The sequence below is a fragment of the Heterodontus francisci genome, unplaced genomic scaffold, assembly GCF_036365525.1.
Source record: "Heterodontus francisci isolate sHetFra1 unplaced genomic scaffold, sHetFra1.hap1 HAP1_SCAFFOLD_1051, whole genome shotgun sequence".
Taxonomy (NCBI): Eukaryota; Metazoa; Chordata; class Chondrichthyes; order Heterodontiformes; family Heterodontidae; genus Heterodontus; species Heterodontus francisci.
Window position 1 is genome coordinate 130,072 of NW_027142092.1, and position 19,889 is coordinate 149,960.

Consider the following 19,889-nt stretch of genomic DNA (forward strand, 5'->3'; position numbering starts at 1 on the left):
GACCCTCGGACAGTGCAGCACCCCCTCAGTACGGACCCTCCGACAGTGCAGCACTCCCTCAGTACGGCCCCTCCGACAGTGCAGCACTCCCTCAGTACTGACCCTCCGATAGTGCAGCACTCCCTCAGTACTGACCCTCCGACAGTGCAGCACTCCCTCAGTACTGACCCACCCACAGTGCAGCACTCCCTCAGTATCACCCTCCGACAGTGCAGCATTCCCTCAGTACTGACCCTCCGACAGTGCAGCACTCCCTCAGTACTGACCCTCCGACAGTGCAGCACTTCCTCAGTACTGACCCTCCTTCAGTGCAGCATTCCCTCAGTATGACCCTCCGACAGTGCAGCACTCCCTCAGTACTAACCCTCTGACAGTGCAGCAGTCCCACAGTACTGACCCTCTGAAAGTGCATCACTCCCTCTGTACTGACCCTCCGACAGGGCATCACTCCCTCTGTTCTGACCCTCCGACAGTGCAACACTCCCTCAGTACTAACCCTCTGACAGTGCAGCACTCCCACAGTACTGACCCTCCGACTGTGCAGCACTCACTCAGTACTGACCCTCTGACAGTGCAGCGCTCCCACAGTACTGACCCTCCGACAGTGCAGCACTCCCTCAGTGCTGACCCTCCGACAGTGTAGCACTTCCTCAGTACTGACCCTCCGACAGTGCAGCTCTCTCTCAGTACGGACCCTCCGACAGTGCCACACACCCTCAGTACTGACCCTCCGACAGTGCAGCACTACCTCAGTACGGACCCTCCGACAGTGCAGCACTCCCTCAGTACGGAACCTCCGACAGTGCAGCACTACCTCAGTATGGACCCTCCGACAGTGCAGCTCTCCCTCAGTACGGAGCCTCCGACAGTGCAGCTCTCCATCAGTACTGACCCTCCGACAGTGCAGCTCTCTCTCAGTACGGACCCTCCGACAGTGCCACACACCCTCAGTACTGACCCTCCGACAGTGCAGCACTACCTCAGTACGGACCCTCCGACAGTGCAGCACTCCCTCAGTACGGAACCTCCGACAGTGCAGCACTACCTCAGTATGGACCCTCCGACAGTGCAGCTCTCTCTCAGTACGGACCCTCCGACAGTGCCACACACCCTCAGTAATGACCCTCCGACAGTGCAGCACTACCTCAGTATGGACCCTCCGACAGTGCAGCTCTCCCTCAGTACGGAGCCTCCGACAGTGCAGCTCTCCATCAGTACTGACCCTCCGACAGTGCAGCACTCCCTCAGTACTGACCCTCCGACAGTGCAGCACTCCCTCAGTACTGGCCCTCCGACAGTGCAGCGCTCCCTCAGTACTGACCCTCCGACAGTGTAGCACTTCCTCAGTGCTCACCCTCTGACAGTGCAGCACTCCCTCAGTACTGACCCTCCGACAGTGCAGCACTCCCTCACTACTGACGCTCCCACAGTGCAGCACTCCCTCAGTACTGACCCTCTGACAGTGCAGCACTCCCTCAGTACGGTCCCTCCGACAGTGCCGCACTCACTCAGTTTGACCCTCTGACAGTGCAGCACTCCCTCAGTACGATCTCTCCGACAGTGCAGCACTCCCTCAGTACTGACCCTCTGACAGTTCAGCACTGCCTCAGAACTGGCCCTGTGACAGTGCAGCACTCCCTCAGTACGGTCCCTCCGACAGTGCCACACTCACTCAGTCCTGACCCTCTGATAGTGCAGCACTCCCTCAGAACTGACCCTCTGACCGTGCAGCACTCCCTCAGTACGGTCTCTCCGACAGTGCAGCACTCCCTCAGTACGAACCCTCTGACAGTGCAGCATTCCCTCAGTACTCACCCTCCGACAGTGCAGCACTCCCTCAGTACGGACCCTCCGACAGTGCAGCACTCCCTCAGTACGGACCCTCCGACAGTGCCACACACCCTCAGTGCTGACCCTCCGATCGTGCAGCTCTCCCTCAGTACAGACCCTCCGACAGTGCAGCACTCCCTCAGTACTGACCCTCCGACAGTGCAGCTCTCCCTCAGTACAGACCCTCCGACAGTGCAGCACTCCCTCAGTACTGACCCTCGGACAGTGCAGCACTCCCTCAGTACGGACCCTCCGACAGTGCAGCACTCCCTCAGTACTGACCCTCCGACAGTGCAGCACTCCCTCAGTACGGACCCTCCGACAGTGCAGCACTCCCTCAGTACTGACCCTCCGACAATGCAGCCCTCCCTCAGTACTGACCCTCCGACAGTGCAGCACTCCCTCAGTACTAACCCTCTGACAGTGCAGCACTCCCACAGTACTTACCCTCTGAAAGTGCATCACTCCCTCAGTACTAACCCTCTGACAGTGCAGCACTCCCTCAGTACTGACCCTCCGACGGTGCAGCACTCCCTCAGTACTGACCCTCCGACAGTGCAGCGCTCCCACAGTACTAACCCTCCGACAGTGCAGCACTCCCTCAGTTCTGACCCTCTGACAGTGCAGCACTCCCTCAGTACTGGCCCTCCGACAGTGCAGCACTCCCTCAGTACTGACCCTCCGACAGTGTAGCACTTCCTCAGTACTGACCCTCCGACAGTGCAGCTCTCCCTCAGTACGGACCCTCCGACAGTGCCACACACCCTCAGTACTGACCCTCCGACAGTGCAGCACTACCTCAGCACGGTCCCTCCGACAGTGCAGCACTCCCTCAGTACGGAGCCTCCGACAGTGCCACACACCCTCAGTAATTACCCTCCGACAGTGCAGCACTACCTCAGTACGGACCCTCCGACAGTGCAGCTCTCCCTCAGTACGGAGCCTCCGACAGTGCAGCTCTCCCTCAGTACTGACCCTCCGACAGTGCAGCACTACCTCAGCACGGTCCCTCCGACAGTGCAGCACTCCCTCAGTACGGAACCTCCGACAGTGCCACACACCCTCAGTAATTACCCTCCGACAGTGCAGCACTACCTCAGTACGGACCCTCCGACAGTGCAGCTCTCCCTCAGTACGGAGCCTCCGACAGTGCAGCTCTCCCTCAGTACTGACCCTCCGACAGTGCAGCACTCCCTCACTACTGACGCTCCCACAGTGCAGCACTCCCTCAGTATTGACCCTCTGACAGTGCAGCACTCCCTCAGTACTGACACTTCGACAGTGCAGCAGTCCCTCAGTACGGACCCTCCGACAGTGCAGCACTCCCTCAGTACGGACCCTCCGACAGTGTAGCACTCCCTCAGTACTGAAGCTCCGACAGTGCAGCACTTCCTCAGTACAGACCCTCTGACAGTACAGCACTCCCTCAGTCCTGACATTCCGACAGTGCAGCAATCCCTCTGTACTGACCCTCCGACAGTGCAGCACTCCCTCAGTACTGATCCTCCAACAATGCAGCACTCCCTCAGTACGGACCCTCCGATAGTGCAGCACTCCCTCAGTACTGACACTTCGACAGTGCAGGAGTCCCTCAGTACGGACCCTCCAACAGTGCAGCACTCCCTCAGTACTGACGCTCCGACAGTGCAGCACTCCCTCAGTACGGACCCTCCGACAGTGCAGCACTCCCTCAGTACGGACCCTCCGACAGTGCCACACACCCTCAGTACTGACCCTCCGACAGTGCAGCACTACCTCAGTACGGACCCTCCGACAGTGCAGCACTCCCTCAGTACGGAACCTCCGACAGTGCCACACACCCTCAGTAATGACCCTCCGACAGTGCAGCACTACCTCAGTATGGACCCTCCGACAGTGCAGCTCTCCCTCAGTACGGAGCCTCCGACAGTGCAGCTCTCCATCAGTACTGACCCTCCGACAGTGCAGCACTCCCTCAGTACTGACCCTCCGACAGTGCAGCACTCCCTCAGTACTGGCCCTCCGACAGTGCAGCGCTCCCTCAGTACTGACCCTCCGACAGTGTAGCACTTCCTCAGTGCTCACCCTCTGACAGTGCAGCACTCCCTCAGTACTGACCCTCCGACAGTGCAGCACTCCCTCACTACTGACGCTCCCACAGTGCAGCACTCCCTCAGTACTGACCCTCTGACAGTGCAGCACTCCCTCAGTACGGTCCCTCCGACAGTGCCGCACTCACTCAGTTTGACCCTCTGACAGTGCAGCACTCCCTCAGTACGATCTCTCCGACAGTGCAGCACTCCCTCAGTACTGACCCTCTGACAGTTCAGCACTGCCTCAGAACTGGCCCTGTGACAGTGCAGCACTCCCTCAGTACGGTCCCTCCGACAGTGCCACACTCACTCAGTCCTGACCCTCTGATAGTGCAGCACTCCCTCAGAACTGACCCTCTGACCGTGCAGCACTCCCTCAGTACGGTCTCTCCGACAGTGCAGCACTCCCTCAGTACGAACCCTCTGACAGTGCAGCATTCCCTCAGTACTCACCCTCCGACAGTGCAGCACTCCCTCAGTACGGACCCTCCGACAGTGCAGCACTCCCTCAGTACGGACCCTCCGACAGTGCCACACACCCTCAGTGCTGACCCTCCGATCGTGCAGCTCTCCCTCAGTACAGACCCTCCGACAGTGCAGCACTCCCTCAGTACTGACCCTCCGACAGTGCAGCTCTCCCTCAGTACAGACCCTCCGACAGTGCAGCACTCCCTCAGTACTGACCCTCGGACAGTGCAGCACTCCCTCAGTACGGACCCTCCGACAGTGCAGCACTCCCTCAGTACTGACCCTCCGACAGTGCAGCACTCCCTCAGTACGGACCCTCCGACAGTGCAGCACTCCCTCAGTACTGACCCTCCGACAATGCAGCCCTCCCTCAGTACTGACCCTCCGACAGTGCAGCACTCCCTCAGTACTAACCCTCTGACAGTGCAGCACTCCCACAGTACTTACCCTCTGAAAGTGCATCACTCCCTCAGTACTAACCCTCTGACAGTGCAGCACTCCCTCAGTACTGACCCTCCGACGGTGCAGCACTCCCTCAGTACTGACCCTCCGACAGTGCAGCGCTCCCACAGTACTAACCCTCCGACAGTGCAGCACTCCCTCAGTTCTGACCCTCTGACAGTGCAGCACTCCCTCAGTACTGGCCCTCCGACAGTGCAGCACTCCCTCAGTACTGACCCTCCGACAGTGTAGCACTTCCTCAGTACTGACCCTCCGACAGTGCAGCTCTCCCTCAGTACGGACCCTCCGACAGTGCCACACACCCTCAGTACTGACCCTCCGACAGTGCAGCACTACCTCAGCACGGTCCCTCCGACAGTGCAGCACTCCCTCAGTACGGAGCCTCCGACAGTGCCACACACCCTCAGTAATTACCCTCCGACAGTGCAGCACTACCTCAGTACGGACCCTCCGACAGTGCAGCTCTCCCTCAGTACGGAGCCTCCGACAGTGCAGCTCTCCCTCAGTACTGACCCTCCGACAGTGCAGCACTACCTCAGCACGGTCCCTCCGACAGTGCAGCACTCCCTCAGTACGGAACCTCCGACAGTGCCACACACCCTCAGTAATTACCCTCCGACAGTGCAGCACTACCTCAGTACGGACCCTCCGACAGTGCAGCTCTCCCTCAGTACGGAGCCTCCGACAGTGCAGCTCTCCCTCAGTACTGACCCTCCGACAGTGCAGCACTCCCTCACTACTGACGCTCCCACAGTGCAGCACTCCCTCAGTATTGACCCTCTGACAGTGCAGCACTCCCTCAGTACTGACACTTCGACAGTGCAGCAGTCCCTCAGTACGGACCCTCCGACAGTGCAGCACTCCCTCAGTACGGACCCTCCGACAGTGTAGCACTCCCTCAGTACTGAAGCTCCGACAGTGCAGCACTTCCTCAGTACAGACCCTCTGACAGTACAGCACTCCCTCAGTCCTGACATTCCGACAGTGCAGCAATCCCTCTGTACTGACCCTCCGACAGTGCAGCACTCCCTCAGTACTGATCCTCCAACAATGCAGCACTCCCTCAGTACGGACCCTCCGATAGTGCAGCACTCCCTCAGTACTGACACTTCGACAGTGCAGGAGTCCCTCAGTACGGACCCTCCAACAGTGCAGCACTCCCTCAGTACTGACGCTCCGACAGTGCAGCACTCCCTCAGTACGGACCCTCCGACAGTGCAGCACTCCCTCTGTACTGACCCTCCGACAGTGCCACACTCCCTCAGTACTGACCCTCCGACAGTGCAGCACTCCCTCAGTACGGACCCTCTGACAGTGCAGCACTCCCTCAGTACTGACCCTCCGACAGTGCAGCACTCCCTCAGTACTGACCCTCCGACAGTGCCACCCTCAGTCCTGACCCTCCGACAGTGCAGCACTCCCTCAGTACTGACCCTCTGACAGTGCAGCACTTCCTCAGTACTGACCTTCCGACAGTGCAGCACTCCCTCAGTACTGAACCTCCGACAGTGCAGCACTCCCTCTGTACTGAACCTCTGACAGTGCAGCACTCCCTCAGTACTGAACCTCTGACAGTGCAGCACTCCCTCAGTACTGACCCTCTGACAGTGCAGAACTCCCTCTGTACTGAACCTCTGACAGTGCAGCACTCCCTCAGTACTGACCCTCTGACTGTGCAGCACTCCCTCAGTACTGACCATCCGACAGTGCAGCACTCCCTCTGTACTGAACCTCTGACAGTGCAGCACTCCCTCAGTACTGAACCTCTGACAGTGCAGCACTCCCTCAGTACTGACCCTCTGACAGTGCAGAACTCCCTCTGTACTGAACCTCTGACAGTGCAGCACTTCGTCAGTACTGACCATCCGACAGTGCAGCACTCCCTCTGTACTGAACCTCTGACAGTGCAGCACTCCCTCAGTACTGACCCTCTGACTGTGCAGCACTCCCTCAGTACTGACCATCCGACAGTGCAGCACTCCCTCTGTACTGAACCTCTGACAGTGCAGCACTCCCTCAGTACTGAAACTCTGACAGTGCAGCACTCCCTCAGTACTGACCCTCTGACAGTGCAGAACTCCCTCTGTACTGAACCTCTGACAGTGCAGCACTTCGTCAGTACTGACCATCCGACAGTGCAGCACTCCCTCTGTACTGAACCTCTGACAGTGCAGCACTCCCTCAGTACTGAACCTCTGACAGTGCAGCACTCCCTCAGTACTGACCCTCCGACAGTGCAGCACTCCCTCAGTACTGACCCTCCCACAGTGCAGCACTCCTTCAGTACTGACCATCCGACAGTGCAGCACTCCCTCAGTACAACGAGGTACTGGGACCACCCTGTAACCCTGCAGTTAATCGGGGTGTGAGTATTTGTGAACTGTACTCTCACTGAATGCTGTAATTTTCTTGTGCCAAGTTTTTTCCTTTTTTCTTATTACGTTGCAGGGGAGGTGGTGTTTCGTCTCATCAATACATCTTCAACAGCTGACAGTATCACGGTGCGTGGATATTACACAGTGAAGACATGGATTACTGGCACTCTGACAGTGGAACTGAGGTGTGATTTGGTGGAACGTTATGGAGACAAGTGCAGAATGTCCCATTACTCACCGGCCCGTGTGAGGTCTCAGCCATTCAGGAACTCAGTTAATCAGGAGTTGATGTGTAAGAAACTCTATCCCTTCTCCCGGTATCGAACCATTCTCTCCGTGCTTTATTCTGACATTGCCTCACATTCCCGTTATGGAGCTGACGTTGGGAGATGGAATTACGGACGGAAATTGGAGCAGAGAAAGGAAATTCACACCTTGGAGGTGAACACAACTGAAGGAGGTGAGAACCAGTTAAAGGCTGAAGGAATGTGGGTGGAGATTCCCAACTCCTCCTGTTTCCACAGGGAGTCTCCGGGGCCGAAGCTGCAGAATCTCAGGAGAACCAGGAGTCAATGTGGATCATACAGGCGGAGCCAAGTGATCAGTCAGCATTGACTCAGACACCCCCCTGACACCCACCTGACACCCCCATCCACCCCAACACCCCCCACACCTGCCACCCAACACCCCCATCCACCCCAACACCCCCCACCCCCGCACACCCCCGACACCCCCCACACACATAGAAACATAGAAAATAGGAGCAGGGGTAGGCCATTCGGCCCTTCGAGCCTGCTCTGCCATTCATTATGATCATGGCTGATCATCCAACTCAGTAACCTGTTCCCGCTTTCTCCCCATACCCTTTGATCCCTTTCACCCCAAGAGCTTTATCTAACTCCTTCTTGAAAACACACAAACTTTTGGCCTCAACTGCTTTCTGTGGGAGCGAATTCCACAGGTTCACCACTCTCTGGGTGAAGACATTTCTCCTCATCTCAGTCCTGAAAGGTTTACCCCATATCCTTAGACTATGACCCCTGGTTCTGGACACCCCCACCATCGGGAACATCCTTCCTGCATCTACCCTGTCAAGTCCTGTTAGAATTTTATAGGTTTCTATGAGATTCCCCCCTCACTCTTCTGAACTCCAACGAATATAATCCTAACCAACTCAATCTCTCCTCATACATCAGTCCCGCCATCCCAGGAATCAGTCTGGTAAACCTTCTCTGCACTCCCTCTATAGCAAGAACATCCTTCCTCAGATAAGGAGACCAAAACTGCACACAATATTCCAGGTGTGGCCTCACCAAGGCCCTGTATAATTGCAGCAAGACATCCCTGCTCCTGTACTCGAATCCTCTCGCTATGAAGGCCAACATACCATTTGCCTTTTTTACCGCCTGTTGCACCTGATGCTTACCTTCAGCGACTGGTGTACGAGAACACCCAGGTCTCACTGCATATTCTCCTCTCTCAGTTTATAGCCGTTCAGATAATAATCTGCCTTCCTGTTTTTGCTACCAAAGTGGATAACCTCACATTTATCCACATTATACTGCATCTGCCATGCATTAGCCCACTCACTCAACTTGTCCAAATCACCCTGAAGCCTCTCTGCATCCTCCTCACAACTCACCCTCCCACCCAGTTTTGTGTCATCTGCAAATTTGGAGATATTACATTTAGTTCCCTCATCTAAATCATGAATATATATTGTGAATAGCTGGGGTCCTAGCACCGATCCCTGCTGTACCCCACTAGTCACTGCCTGTCATTCGGAAAAAGACCCATTTATCCCTACTCTGTTTCCTGTCTGACAACCAATTTTCTATCCATCGCAGTACACTACCCCCAATCCCATGCGCTTTAATTTTACAGGCTAATCTATGTGGGACTTTGTCGAAAGCTTCTGAAAGTCCAAATAAACCACATCCACTGGCTCCCCCTCATCAACTCTACTAGTTACATCCTCGAAGAATTCTGGTCGATTTGTCAAGCATGATTTCCCTTTCGTAATTCCATGCTGACTCTGCCCGATTCTACCACTGTTCTCTAAGTGCTTTGCTATAAAATCTTTGATAATGGACTCTAGAATTTTCCCCACTACCGACGTCAGGCTGACTGGTCTATAATTCCCTGCTTTCTCTGTACCGCCCTTTTTAAATAGTGGGCTTACATTAGCTACCCTCCAATCTGTATGAACTGTTCTAGAGTCTATAGAATCTTGGGAGATGACCACCAATGCATCCACTATTTCTAGGGCCACTTCCTTAAGTACTCTGGGATGCAGATTATCAGGCCCTGGGGATTTATCGGCCTTCAATCCCATCAATTTCTCCAACACCATTTCTCTACTAATACTGATTTCTTTCAGTTCCTCTCTCACTAAGCCCTGTGTTCCCCAACATTTCTGGTATGATATTTGTGTCCTCCTTTGTGAAGACAGAACCAAAGTATGCATTTAGTTAATCAGCCACTGGAGTGCTGACTTGGGTTGCAGTAGAGTGCTCCAGTGGAAGTTTGGTAAGTGAGGATAATTAAGGGTTTAGTTTAGTTTAGAGATACAGCACTGAAACAGGCCCTTCGGCCCACCGAGTCTGTGCCGAAATCATTCACCCATTTATACTAATCCTACACTAATTCCATATTCCTACCACATCCCCACCTGTCCCTATATTTCCCTACCACCTACCTATACCAGGGGCAATTTATAATGGCCAATTTACCTGTAAACCTGCAAGTCTTTTTTTGGCATGTGGGAGGAAACCGGAGCACCCAGAGGAAACCCACGCAGACACAGGGAGAACTTGCAAACTCCACACAGGCAGTACCCAGAATTGAACTCGGGTCGCTGGAGCTGTGAGGCTGCGGTGCTAACCACTGCGCCGCTGTGCCACCCTTAATTTTATCTTAAATCTAATCTGTCTTTTGTTTAGCAGATCAACTTAACAGTTGCTGTTAGGGTTGGGGAAGGTGAGTTTTAGACCAGCTTTAAACAGGGTTCACTCAGGCTCTGCTTGCAGCTGCTCCATGTTAATTAGAGAATTGGTTTAAACCAGTTTTCAGGGGGCTAGAGTCAGTCAGTATAAAAGTGAGCCATCTTAGAGTGCCGACCTGGGTTGCATTAGAGTGCTACTGTGGAAGTTTGGTAAGTGAGGAAGTTCGGTAAGGAGGGAGCTAGGAGCTCCTTTCATTTCCTACCTGTCCTCAGAGTGAGGGGAGCCCAGAGCTTCCAAAGAGCACAGCTGACTGGGAGAAGATTCGGAGGGCAGAGTTCCAGACCGGTAATTATAAAAAACTTACCTCTGGTAAAAAAAACAAAGTGACGTCACAGGAAAGCTGTGACCTGATTGGCTGTTAGGGAATTTTCTTTTACTGAATTTGAAAATAAAACATTGATAAAAATTGATTAAAACCCTAATTAACTAATTAATAAGTAGAGTAACTAAACCAGAGGGAGGAGATTACTGCAGTTAGTTAGCATTTAATATTTATAATAGGAATCTAGCACTAGGGACCATATAGTTCTAACAATTTAGTAAGGATTTAATAAGTATTTATTTATCTTAAATTAATTTAATTAGTGCTAGAAATGTCAGTTAGAGGGGTGAAGTGCTTCACCTGTGAGATGTGGGAGGTCTGTGACGCTTCCAGCGTTCCGGACGATTACATCTGCAGGAAGTGTACCCAGTTGCAGCTCCTCACAGACCGCATGGATCGGTTGGAGCGGCAACTGGATGCACTTAGGAGCATGCAGGTGGCAGAGAGCATCATAGACAGGAGTTTTAGAGAAGTGGTTACACCCAAGGTGCAGGCAGATAGATGGGTGACCGCTAGAAGGGGCAGGCAGTCAGTGCAGGAATCCCCTGTGGTTATCCCCCTCTCTAACAAGTATACCGTTTTGGATACTGTTGGGGGGGGATGGCCTATCAGGGGAAAACAGCAGCAGCCAGAGCAGTGGCACCACGGCTGGCACTGTTGTTCAGCAGGGAGGGACAAAGCGCAGAAGAGCAATAGTTATAGGGGACTCTATAGTCAGGGGCACAGATCGGCTCTTCTGTGGAAGTGAAAGAGACTCCAGGATGGTATGTTGCCTCCCTGGTGCCAGGGTCAAGGATGTCTCTGAACGGACAGGGGGCATTCTGAAGGGGGAGGGTGAACAGCCAGAGGTTGCGTACACATCGGTACCAATGACATAGGCAGGAAGAGTGATGAGGTCCTGCAGGGGGAGTTTAGGGAGTTAGGTAGTAAGTTAAAAGACAGGACCTCTAGGGTTGTAATCTTGGGATTACTCTCTGTGCCACGTGCCAGTGAGGCTAGAAATAGGAAGATAGTGCAGCTAAACACGTGGCTGAACAGCTGGTGCAGGAGGGAGGGTTTCAGATATCTGGACCATTGGGATCTCTTCAGGGACAGATGGGACCTGTACAAGAAGGACGGGTTGCATCTAAACTGGAGTGGCACAAATATCCTGGCTGCGAGGTTTGCTAGTGTCACTCGGGAGGGTTTAAACTAGTGTGGCAGGGGGGTGGGAACCAGAGCAGTAGGACATCTGGTGAAATAAATGAGGGGGAACGAGTAAATAAGGCCAGTAAGACTAAGAGGAAGAGCAGGCAGGGAGATGTTGCTGAGCACAGCGGGACTGGTGGTCTGAAGTGCATTTGTTTCAATGTGAGAAGTATAACAGGTAAGGCAGATGAACTTAGAGCTTGGATTAGTATTTGGAACTATGATGTTGTTGCTATTACAGAGACTTGGTTGAGGGAAGGACAGGATTGGCAGCTAAATGTTCCAGGATTTAGAAGCTTCAGGCGGGATAGAGGGGGATGTAAAAGGGGTGGGGGAGTTGCATTACTGGTTAAGGAGAATATCACAGCTGTACTGTGGGAGGACACCTCGGAGGGGTCATGCAGCGAGGCAATATGGGTGGAGCTCAGGAATAGGAAGGGTGCAGTCACGATGTTGGGGGTTTTCTACAGGCCTCCCAACAGCCAGCGGGAGGTAGAGGAGCAGATATGTAGACAGATTTTGGAAAGATGTAAAGGTAACAGGGTTGTAGTGCTGGGTGATTTTAACTTCCCCAATATTGACTGGGACTCACTTAGTGCTAGGGGCTTGGATGGGGCAGAATTTGTGAGCAGCATCCAGGAGGGCTTCTTGAAACAGTATGTAGATAGTCCAACTAGGGATGGGGCCATTCTGGACCTGGTATTGGGGAATGAGCCCGGCCAGGTGATCGAAGTTTCAGTAGGGGAGAATTTCGGGAACAGTGACCATAATTCCGTAAGTTTTAAGGTACTTGTGGATCAGGATAAGAGTATTCCTCGGGTGAAGGTGCTAAATTTGGGGAAGGCTAATTATAACAATATTAGGCAGGAACTGAAGAATTTCGATTGGGGGCGGCTGTTTGAGGGTAAATCAACATCTGACATGTGGGAGTCTTTCAAACGTCAGTTGATTAGAATCCAGGACCAGCATGTTCCTGTGAGGAAGAAGGATAAGTTTGGCAAGTTTCGGGACCTTGGATAACGCGGGATATTGTGAGCCGAGTCAAAAAGAAAAAGGAAGCATTCGTAAGGGCTGGAAGGCTAGGAACAGACGAAGCCCTTGAGGAATATAAAGACAGTAGGAAGGAACTTAAGCAAGGAGTCAGGAGGGCTAAAAGGGGTTATGAAAAGTCATTGGCAAACAGGATTAAGGAGAATCCCAAGGCTTTTTATACGTATATAAAGAGCAAGAGGGTAACGAGGGAAAGGGTTGGCCCACTCAAGGACAGAGAAGGGAATCTATGTGTGAAGACAGAGGAAATGGGCGAGGTACTAAATGAGTACTTTGCATCAGTATTCACCAAAGAGAAGGACTTGGTGGATGATGAGCCTAGGGAAGGGAGTGAAGATAGTCTCAGTCATCCCATTATGAAAAAGGAGGAGGTGTTGGGTGTCTTGCAAAGCATTAAAGGTAGATAAGTCCCCAGGGCCTGATGGGATCTACCCCAGAATACTGAGGGAGGCAAGGGAAGAAATTGCTGGGACCTTGACAGAAATCTTTGCATCCTCATTGGCTATAGGTGAGGTCCCAGAGGACTGGAGAATAGCCAATGGTGTTCCTTTGTTTAAGAAGGGTAGCAAGGATAATCCAGGAAATTATAGGCCGGTGAGCCTTACGTCAGTGGTAGGGAAATTATTAGAGAGGATTATTCGGGACAGGATTTACTCCCATTTGGAAACAAACAAACTTATTAGCGAGAGGCAGCATGGTTTTGTGAAGGGGAGGTCGTGTCTCACTAATTTGATTTGAGTTTTTTGAGGAAGTGACAAAGAGGATTGATGAAGGAAGGGCAGTGGATGTTATCTATATGGACTTCAGTAAAGCCTTTGACAAGGCCCCTCATAGCAGACTGGTACAAAAGGTGAAGTCACACGGGATCAGAGGTGAGCTGGCAAGATGGATACAGAACTGGCTCGGTCATAGAAGACAGAGGGTAACAGTGGAAGGGTGTTTTTCTGAATGGAGGGATGTGACTAGTGGTGTTCCACAGGGATCAGTGATGGGACCTTTGCTCTTTGTAGGATATATAAATGATTTGGAGGAAAATGTAGCTGGTCTGATTAGTAAGTTTGCGGACGACACAAAGGTTGGTGGAGATGCGGATAATGATGAGGATTGTCAGATCGGTTGGAGACTTGGGCGGAGAAATGGCAAAGAACAAAGAAGAAAAGAACAAAGAAAATTACAGCACAGGAACAGGCCCTTCGGCCCTCCAAGCCTGCGCCGATCCAGATCCTCTATCTAAACATGTCGCCTATTTTCTAAGGGTCTGTATCTCTTTGCTTCCTGCCCATTCATGTATCTGTCTAGATACATCTTAAAAGACGCTATCGTGCCCGCGTCTACCACCTCCGCTGGCAACGCGTTCCAGGCACCCACCACCCTCTGCGTAAAGAACTTTCCACGCATATCCCCCCTAAACTTTTCCCCTCTCACTTTGAACTCGTGACCCCTAGTAATTGAATCCCCCACTCTGGGAAAAAGCTTCTTGCTATCCACCCTGTCTCTGCCTCTCATGGTTTTGTACACCTCAATCAGGTCCCCCCTCAACCTCCTTCTTTCTAATGAATATAATCCTAATCTGTTCAACCTCTCTTCATAGCTAGCGCCCTCCATACCAGGCAACATCCTGGTGAACCTCCTCTGCACCCTCTCCAAAGCATTTACATCCTTTTGGTAATGTGGCGACCAGAACTGCACGCAGTATTCCAAATGTGGCCGAACCAAAGTCCTATTCAACTGTAACATGACCTGCCAACTCTTGTACTCAATACCCCGTCTGATGAAGGAAAGCATGCCGTATGCCTTCTTGACCACTCTATTGACCTGCGTTGCCACCTTCAGGGAACAGTGGACCTGAACACCCAAATCTCTCTGGACATCAATTTTCCCCAGGACTTTTCCATTTACTGTATAGTTCACTCTTGAATTGGATCTTCCAAAATGCATCACCTCGCATTTGCCCTGATTGAACTCCATCTGCCATTTCTCTGCCCAACTCTCCAATCTATCTATATTCTGCTGTATTCTCTGACAGTCCCCTTCACTATCTGCTACTCCACCAATCTTAGTGTCGTCTGCAAACTTGCTAATCAGTCCACCTATACTTTCCTCCAAATCATTTATGTATATCACAAACAACAGTGGTCCCAGCACGGATCCCTGTGGAACACCACTGGTCACACGTCTCCATTTTGAGAAACTCCCTTCCACTGCTACTCTCTGTCTCCTGTTGCCCAGCCAGTTCTTTATCCATCTCGCTAGTACACCCTGGACCCCATGCGCCTTCACTTTCTCCATCAGCCTGCCATGGGGAACCTTATCAAACGCCTTACTGAAGTCCATGTATATGACATCGACAGCCCTTCCCTCATCAATCAACTTTGTCACTTCCTCAAAGAATTCTATTAAGTTGGTAAGACATGACCTTCCCTGCACAAAACCATGTTTTGGCAGATGGAGTTTAATCCGGACAAATGTGAGGTAATGCATTTTGGAAGGTCTAATACAGGTGGGAAGTATACAGTCAATGGCAGAACCCTTAGGAGTATTGACAGGCAGAGAGATCTGGGTGTACAGGTCCACAGGTCACTGAAAGTGGCAACGCAGGTGGATAAGGTAGTCAAGAAGGCTTACGGCACGCTTACCTTCATCGGTCGGGGCATAGAGTATAAAAATTGTCAAGTCATGCTGCAGCTGTACAGAACTTTAGTTAGGCCACACTTAGAATATTGCGTGCAATTCTGGTCGCCACACTACCAGAAGGACGTGGAGGCTTTGGAGAGGGTACAGAAGAGGTTTACCAGGATGTTGCCTGGTCTGGAGGGCATTAGCTATGAGGAGAGAACATACAGAACATAGAGCATAGAACAGTGCAGCACTGTACAGGCCCTTCGGCCCACGATGTTGTGCCGACCCTTTAACCTACTCTAAGATCAAACTATCTACCTACCCTTCATTCTACTATCATCCATGTACCTATCCAAGAGTCGCTTAAATGTCCCTAATGTATCTGCTTCTGCTACCACCACTGGCAGTGTATTCCACGCACCCACCACTCTCTGTGTAAAGAACCTACCTCTGACATCTCCCCGAAACCTTCCTCCAATCACCTTAAAATTATGCCCCCTGGTGATAGCCCTTTCCACCCTGGGAAAAAGTCTCTGGCTATCCACTCTATCTATGCCTCTCATCATCTTGTACCCCTCTATCAAGTCACCTCTCATCCTTCTTCGCTCCAATGAGAAAAGCCCTAGCTCCCTCAACCTTTCTTCATAAGACATGCCCTCCAGTCCAGGCAGCATCCTGGTAAATCTCCTCTGCACCCTCTCTAAAGCTTCCACATCCTTCCTATAATGAGGCGACCAGAACTGAACACAATATTCCAAGTGTGGTCGAACCAGGGCCTTATAGAGCTGCAGCATAACCTCGCGGCTCTTAAACTCAATCCCCCTGTTAATGAAAGCCAACACACCATACGCCTTCTTAACAACCCTATCAACTTGGGTGGCAACTTTGAGCGATCTATGGACATGGACCCCAAGATCCCTCTGTTCCTCCACACTACCAAGAATCCTGTCTTTAAGTCTGTATTCCGCATTCAAATTCGACCTTCCAAAATGAATCACTTCACACTTCTCCAGGTTGAACTCCATCTGCCACTTCTCAGCCCAGCTCTGCATCCTGTCAATGTCCCGTTGCAACCTACAACAGCCTTCCACACTATCCACAACTCCAGCAACCTTCGTGTCATCGGCAAACTTGCTAACCCAGCCTTCCACTTCCTCATCCAAGTCATTTATAAAAATCACAAAGAGCAGAGGTCCCAGAACAGATCCCTGCGGAACACCACTGGTCACCGAGCTCCAGGCTGAATACTTTCCATCTACTACCACCCTCTGTCTTCTATGGGCCAGCCAATTCTGTATCCAGACAGCCAAATTTCCCTGTATCCCATGCCTCCTTACTTTCTGAATGAGCCTACCATGGGGAACCTTATCAAACGCCTTGCTAAAGTCCATATACACCACATCCACTGCTCTTCCTTCATCAATGTGTTTTGTCACATCTTCAAAGAATTCAATAAGGCTTGTGAGGCATGACCTGCCCCTCACAAAGCCATGCTGACTATCTCTAATCAAACTATGCTTTTCCAAATAATCATAAATCCTGTCTCTCAGAATCCTCTCCAATAATTTGCCCACTACCGACGTAAGACTGACTGGTCTATAATTCCCAGGGTTATCCCTATTCCCTTTCTTGAACAAGGGAATAACATTTGCCACCCTCCAATAATCTGGTACTACTCCAGTGGACAGTGAAGACGCAAAGATCATCGCCAAAGGCGCGGCAATCTCTTCCCTCGCTATCCGTAATATCCTTGGGTATATCCCGTCTGGCCCCGGGGACTTTATCTGTCCTCATGTCTTTCAAAATTTCCAGCACATCCACCCTCTTAACCTCAACATCAACGGGAGAGGTTGGATATTACATTTAGTTCCCTCATCTAAATCATTAATGTATATTGTGAATAGCTGGGGTCCTAGCACCGATCCCTGCGGTACCTCACTAGTCACTGCCTACCATTCGGGAAAAGACCCATTTATCCCTACTCTTTGTTTTCTGTCCACCAACCAATTTTCTATCCATTGCAATACACTACCCCCAATCCCATGCGCTTTAATTTTACACGTTAATCTCTTATGTGGGACTTTGTCTAAAGCCTTCTGAAAGTCCAAATAAACCACATCCACTGGATCCCCCTCATCAACTCTACTCGTTACATCCTTGAAGAATTCTAGTCGATTTGTCAAGCATGATTTCTCTTTTGTAATTCCATGCTGACTCTGCCCGATTCTACCACTGTTCTCCAAGTGCTCTGCTATAAAATCTTTGATAATGGACTCTAGAATTTTCCCCACTACCGACGTCAGGCTGACTGGTCTATAAATCCCTGATTTCTCTCTACCTCCCTTTTTAAATAGTGGGGTTACATTAGCTACCCTCCAATCTGTAGGAACTGTTCCAGAGTCTATAGAATCTTGGATGACGACCACCAATGCATCCACTATTTCTAGGGCCACTTCCTTAAATACTCTGGGATGTAGACCATCAGGCCCTGGAGATTTATCGGCCTTCAATCCCATCAATTTCCCCAACACCATTTCTCTACTAATACTAATTTCCTTCAGTTCCTCTCTCTCACAAAGCCCTGTGTTCCCCAACATTTCTGGTATGATATTTGTGTCCTCCTTTGTGAAGACAGAACCAAAGTATGCATTTTGTCGATCAGCCATTTCTTTATTCCCCATAATAAATTCCCCTGTTTCTGACAGGGACCTACATTTGTCTTCACCAATCTTTTTTTCTTCACATACCTATAGAAACTTTTACAGTCAGTTTTTATGTTCCCCGCAAGCTTGCTCTTGTACTCTATTTTCCCCTTCTTAATCAATCCCTTGGTCCTCCTTTGCTGAACTCTAAACTGCTCCCAATCCTCAGTCTTATTAACCACACTCTGTGCATTTACATACATACATATTAACCCTGATTTAGACATTATTACTTTCTCCCTTACTCTGACCCCACCTAATAAATTCTTATTTCCTACTCTTGTGCTATCTATCTCCCCCAGTATTCTGTGCACCTTGGTATTCCTCTCTGATATTTGCTCCTGGTTCCCACACCCATGACAAGTTTCCCGTTTGGTTTCCCTCCAATCTGAGTTCCCGCTCAGGATCCCATTCCCCTGACAATTTAGTTTAAACCCTCCCAACAGCACTAGCAAATCTTCCTGTGAGGATATTAGTCCCAGTCCTGCTAAGATGCAACCTGTCAAAGAACAAAGAACAAAGAAAATTACAGCACAGGAACAGGCCCTTCGGCCCTCCAAGCCTGCGCCGATCCAGATCCTCTATCTAAACCTGTCGCCTATTTTCTAAGGGTCTGTATCTCTTTACTTCCTGCCCATTCATGTATCTGTCAAGATACATCTTAAAAGACGCTATCGTGCCCACATCTACCACCTCCGCTGGCAACACGTTCCAGGCACCCACCACCCTCTGCGTAAAGAACTTTCCACGCATATCCCCCCTAAACTTTTCCCCTCTCACTCTCACTGTCTATCTTGTACAGGTCCCACCTGCCCCAGAACCAGTCCCAATGCCTCAGAAATCTGATGCCCTCCCTCCGACACCAATTCTCCAGCCAGGTGTTCATTCAATCAATCCTCCTATTCCTATGCTCACTAACATGTGGCACTGGGAGTAATCCTGACATTACTGCTTTTGAGGTGCTATTTTTTAATCTCCTTCCTAGCTCCCTTAAATCTGCTTTCAGGACCTCATCCCTCTTCCTACCTATGTCATTGGTACCCATGCGGACCACGACCTTTGGCTGTTCACCCTCCCCCAGAAGAATGTCCTGCAGCCATTCCGTGACATCCTTGACTCTGGCACCAAGGGAGGCAACACACCTTCCTGGAGTCACATTTACGGCCGCAGAAACACCCATCTGTTCCTCTAACTAACGAATTCCCTGTCACTCCTACTCTTCCACTCTTCTTCCTCCCCTCCTGTGCAGCTGAGCCACCTGTGGTGACACAAACTTGCTTCTAACTGCACTCCTCGGAGGAACCATCACCCTCACCAGGATTCAAAATGGAAAACCGATTCGTGAGCGAGATCATCTCAGGGGACTCCTGCACTACCTCTCTGGTTCTCTTAGACTGCCTGGCATTCACTCATTCCCTCTCTGCCTGCATGTTCCTTGCTCCTTACCTGTGGTGTGACTACCTCCTGAAACGTGCTATCCACGTAGTTCTCTGCCTCGCGAATGTGCCACAGTGACTCCAGCCGCTGCTCAAGTTCCGAAACCCGGAGCTCAAGCTTCTGCAGCCGGTGACACTTCCTGCAAATGTGTTTCTCAAGGACATGTGGTGTGTCCATGACTTCCCACAAACCACAGGAGGCACATTCCACCTGGCCGAGCTACCCTGCCATAACTTAGCTTTACAAACTAATTATTGCGAATGTAGAAAGTGGAATAACTTACCAGTTACTGGCCAATCAGCTTCTTCCATTGCACCTAAGCAAGAATCAAATACTGGAAGGTTTTAAAAAATGTTAAG

At 51.2% G+C, this 19,889-nt stretch overlaps 1 protein-coding gene across 1 annotated transcript in view; it reads left to right on the forward strand.

The window, feature by feature from the left end:
* The window catches only part of LOC137366516 (uncharacterized), a gene marked incomplete at its 3' end in the record, with an annotated part of 78,576 nt that overhangs the window by 36,080 nt on the left and 22,607 nt on the right, over nt 1-19,889 (forward strand). The window contains exon 3 of the mRNA XM_068028310.1: nt 7,281-7,667. Coding sequence (XP_067884411.1) covers nt 7,281-7,667 — 387 coding nt within the window. The remainder of the gene's footprint in view (nt 1-7,280; nt 7,668-19,889) is intronic.